Genomic DNA, 4895 nt, shown 5'->3' with positions numbered 1-4895 from the left:
GCAATGAATATGTAAATATTATGCAGGCATGAAACATACATATGGCAGCTCTTTTTAAGTCATATCTGATCAGACATTTCTCCAGTAATTACTGTGCCTCTTAGTGGGGAATATTTGTGCAAAACCAGCCTCCCTGGTAGGAGAGGGGCCGCAGCAATCAACTAATCATTCTTTATTCAGAAGGCCCTGCCTCTGTGTAAGACGTCTGGCCGGTTATTAAGGGAGACATGAAGAAGCAAAGGAGTTAATTATTGGATTTGGGGTGGGGAGATACGTACCACGTGTTTATTTCTACAGATGAGGCTCTGAGACCGAAAGGTAAGTAACCACCTGATGTTCCGAGCGTGAACTCCGGCTGGGAGGGGACATCGGAGCCTGTGTCCCCAAACGCTGCAGGCTTCTGCCCTTCCCCTATATACTCAGGATATTTCCAAAAGTACCCAAACAGTTCCTTCTGACTGAGACGAGAAAGCTTCAACCATGGCCCGTACTTGAGGGACAGAGCAATGAACGTCTGTGAAAACGTGAGGCGGGGGCATGAAATGGAGCTGGGACAGACGCACGTGCTTCTGCCTGCGATGGGTGTCGCTTCCCGGAGCGCGGGGAATACTTACGCGACTTCTTGGTGGTGATGTTAACTGGGGGGCTCGAGGGCCCGGCCCCACCGGTGTTGTAGGCTCTGACGGAGGCGAAGTAGACGGTGTTAGCCTTCAGCCCTGTGATGGTCTTGCTCGTGACATTCCCACTGACGCGGATCTTACCAACCATGGGGTCCCTGGCGCCATCTGTCCAGTATAGGACCTGGTCATTCAAACAGAGCGAACGGTCACGGTCCCCCCACAGCCGTCAAGCACAGCGGGGTAGGGAAGCAGATGGGAACATAAACGGCAGGATTATCTTCAGATTCAGTCGGCTGTACAGCAGCAACCAACTGAGTCCGGTATTTATAGGGAGGGCATACAAAATACAAATCCGCAGTGGAAATCAGAGAACCTGGGTGTTTTAGATGACCCAAATAAAATATTCCACGAGCTAGCTAGAGTCTATCGGCTTTAACAAGGGGTAGATGATAAGTCAGACCAAATCAAGATTCTGGCCATCGGGTGAGGGCTTCAGGTGTCCTGTTTTGCTATTGACGCCCTCCGGGGTGCTCTGAATGGCAGTTCGCCAGTCCTCCAGCTCGGACCGGGCCGCTCGGGCGCATCGGCACTGTGTTAGGCCCCTTGAGAAGGGAGAATGAAGGGTGGGACCTGCCCTCGAGCCCCTGAAATCTAGTTACGAGGTTGGACTCTATAAACACGTGAGAAGAGCAGAGGGTGCGTGCATGGCCGGGATGTAGGAAAACGGCGCTGTAAACGTCCGAGAAACGGCCCTCGGCAGCAAGGGAGACTTCAGAGAGTCGGGAGACCAGGGACCCGCGCCGAGAAGCAGGCGGGGTTCAGGGAGGCGGCGCCGGAGGCGCTCTGGGCTGACCGGGGCGGAGACACCTGTCACTGCGGACGGCTTTCTGTTTGGACCACAGGCCTCGTGTAAAAAGGGGAAAAAAAGAAAAAAAAAAAAACCGGCGCGAGGCAAAATGAAGGCGATCTGGAACTGCGCTTTTATTCTAAGCGCAAAGCTATCCGTGTCACCTGGTGAGACTCGTCCCTTAACTTCGTGAGGACGAACACCCTGCAGGCCGTGACTGACAGATTTAGGAGAATTCATCGCCTAACGGCCTTTCCCAAGCTGACCTTTCGAGCCGCGCTCCTGGTCAGAGGGGTCCCCCGTGAATTGCTCCAGGGGCGTCAGGTCGACAAGGGTCAGACGCTCCCCTTCCCCCGAGAAGCCAGCGTGAGCGCCCTCTGAAGGAGTAAGTGCGGTCCGACCCGATCACCTTTTCAATGCGACGCTTCGTTGACCGGCTTCAGATCCCCTGGCAGGTCCCCTGCGCTCCCTGCTCGGCAGGGTTAGGCCCGCGCTGTGACCCGCCAGGGGCTGGGCCGGCGGCACAGGGGTGCCGCACGGCGGCCGGCCAGCCAGCGAGCAGGTGCACGGGGACAGGCGCGGTCGCGGGCCCTACCTCATAGCCCAGCACGCGGCCCGTGCTCCTGTTCCAGGCGATGGCGTCCCACGACACCTCCACCTCCGAAGCGGAAAAGCTCTGGACGGAAGTTCCCCGCGGGGCCAGCTGAGGCTCTGCCGGCCAGAGAAAGACACGGCCGCCCTCAGCGCCGCGGCGCCCCGGAGAGGGACGCGGGGCGCACGGGCCGCCACTCACCGTCCTCGCCGGAGTGGACGATGGCCACGGCGCTCAGAGCCCCGTCCCCTTCCGCGTTGTACACGCCCACCTGGACCTCGAAGGGGGACAGCGGCGCGATGCTCTCGTTTCTGTAGACGAACCTGCACGACTCCACCGCCGGGACCCTCTGCTCCGTCCAGGCCGCCGAGCCCGCCGGCCGCAGCAGCACCAGGTAGCCGAACTCCCCTCCGCTCTGCAGCTCCTCCGGGATGGACTTGGGCAGAAGCGAGCGACCACTGAGTACTCACAGAAGCACGTTCTAGAGCGACTGCAGAGTTCGGGGAGGGTTGGGCCTACCGCAGAGGCAAACGTGGGTACCCACCCGGGGATGAGGCACCGACAACATGAGGGTGCTCGTGTTTGGAATGACGCTCAGAAAACGGGCCCGAGGAAGATGCTCAGATACATCAAGGACAATTTTAAAGAGAAATGGAAAACGGGTTTTACGTGTTTATATTTCTCCCCGTGATTACTCATAAGGTATCATATCTTATACCTTATCATAAGGTATTACTCATAAAGCATCACAATAAAGGGGTTTAGAGGATGGTAACATTGAATAAGTTAAAACATTCTACATTCGTGTTTTGATATGCGTGTTTGAACGCAGCACAAAACTAACTTCGATCGTTCCAAGGCCAGCTACGTTTCCCTTTCATGACATTTTTCACCAATTCTTGTAAGACACGGGCGGGGTCGTTACTGTGTGATAACATTTGCTTTAAGACCTGGAACAGAATTACTTAAACCCCAAAGTATAGAGGGCCTGCCAGCGTTGTATAAGCGTGTATCTTCATCAGCAGGCACATTGCTATACACTTTCCCTGACTTACAACAAACAAACAAACAAACGAACAAACAAATGAGAACTTTGCTGATTCCCACAGAGACCGAGTTCTTTAAAATTTGTTTAAAAGCTAAACTTACTAAAATTACAAAACAAAAATAGACACGAGTTCCCCAGAACCCTACAGATAGCGAACGTTATAATCACATCAATGAAACCGAATTTGTGCTTGAATTTAGACAAATTTGCCACCTGTTTTCAAGAAAGTTGCATTTAAGAATCCATGGAATTAATTTTTCCAAAATAAAATGCTTTGCCTTCCTTTTTTTTAAACACGATTTTTCACAGACGAATCGTCATACCCGCTGGGACCTAACGCTTGAGCATCTCAGGCCCACGACTGCTTCTGCCGTCTCCCTTACCCATTCCTGTCCCCACTCCCGGTGCCACAGCCCCCTGTGACGAGGACCACACCGGGTTGCCAGCCGTGGGCGCCGGCAGCAAAGGCGCCATCCCGGTCAGCTCCGTGAGACGCTCTGGTGCGAATCCGTGTATTCTGCAGGGACTAACAGATCCCGTCAAGCCCTGTGCCCTGCAGGGCGTGGCTGTGACACAGGTGTGGAGGGGGGAACAGCAGATACTTAGGGCAGCGGTGAGTAGAAAACACACCGGAGCCGTGATCTGAAGCTGGGGAAGCAACGAGTAAAGCTGTACGTTAGAGGAAGAAGATCCGATTGAGCCGTTGGCCAGGGAGGACCCTGGAGGTGAAGGGAATGGGCAGAACTGAGCGACAAGCACGGGGGACGACTAGGACTGGCCTGGGTCCCCGGGGCCGGTGGCCGGCGGGCTCCCGGGCTCAGGACCGTGATGAGCGGCGTCTCGGTTCCCTGCCTGCTGACCCGCCTGCTGGGCTGCTGAGACCCTTCCGTCCCCCATCGCCTTCCGCGGGCCAGACCGACGAAGACGGACCCCGAGGGGAGGAGAGACACCGCGGGTCCCGAGGCCGGGGCGGAGAGGCGGGCTTGCGGGCTCGCGGGGTCCCCTCCCCGGGAGCGGAACGAGGCCGCCTCTGAGCAGCACGGAAGACCCCGCGGAGAGCGGGAGCCGAGCGCCTGACTGCGGCTCGATGCCGCGGAGTTAGGCCACCTGGCCGCTCCTCCGAGAAGTAGAGGACTCCTGTTTCTGTGAGTCCGAGCGGTGTCTGTCACGACGTTGCCTCAGGAAGAGCGAACGTGTGTGTCGTTTAGGAAAAAAGAGACTCGGGTTCTCTGTTGTCAGGTGGGCAGAGGGCGGGCGGGGGACAGAGTTTCTCCCTGAAGCACGGGAAGCGTCCAGTCGTGTCCGCGAATCTGGGAGTTCTTCTGGGAGGGACACCCATCGAGTTGGACAAATTTGATAATATGCAGCTCACCACGGTGTCTGCAAGAACCAAACCTTCAGTTCACACCGAGAGTCAGCCCTCTCGGCACTTCAGAGCCAGCCGGGTCTGTGGCCTCATTTTGAAAACACAGGTTTCTGGGAACAGAGTCACGCCTGCTTCTTGGCATAGGGCCTCTGGCTCTTTCCAAACGGCGATGGCCGAGCTGAGAGAGGCTCTGTGGCCTGCAGGGCTGAATGTTTCCACTGGCTGCTCCTTTACATAAAAGGTGTGTCACTCCCCGTGTATCTCTGTGTGTCTCTAGCTCATAGTATTTTATTCCACGTGCCTAATTTTCCAGGCACGTTTTATGAGGCATGCGGCACAAGGCCCTCGCACTTGGGAGCGCTGGGGAGTACGTTTCAGGAGAAGATATGAATTAAGAGACCCTTTAAAAAATTAGCAGTTAC

The 4895-nt window shown here is 55.9% G+C and overlaps 1 protein-coding gene across 1 annotated transcript in view; it reads right to left on the bottom strand.

The window, feature by feature from the left end:
* CNTN6 (contactin 6) overlaps positions 1-4895 on the bottom strand; it is a 180684-nt gene that overhangs the window by 13604 nt on the left and 162185 nt on the right. The window contains exons 16-18 of the mRNA XM_011380851.1: positions 2261-2495; positions 2063-2178; positions 615-801 (exon numbers count right to left, since the gene is read on the bottom strand). Of these exons, the coding sequence (XP_011379153.1) occupies positions 615-801; positions 2063-2178; positions 2261-2495 (538 nt within the window). The remainder of the gene's footprint in view (positions 1-614; positions 802-2062; positions 2179-2260; positions 2496-4895) is intronic.

The sequence above is a fragment of the Pteropus vampyrus genome, unplaced genomic scaffold (assembly GCF_000151845.1).
Source record: "Pteropus vampyrus isolate Shadow unplaced genomic scaffold, Pvam_2.0 Scaffold409, whole genome shotgun sequence".
NCBI lineage: Eukaryota > Metazoa > Chordata > Mammalia > Chiroptera > Pteropodidae > Pteropus > Pteropus vampyrus.
Note: the sequence above shows the minus strand (reverse complement) of the source record. Positions and strands in the feature narration are given on the sequence as shown.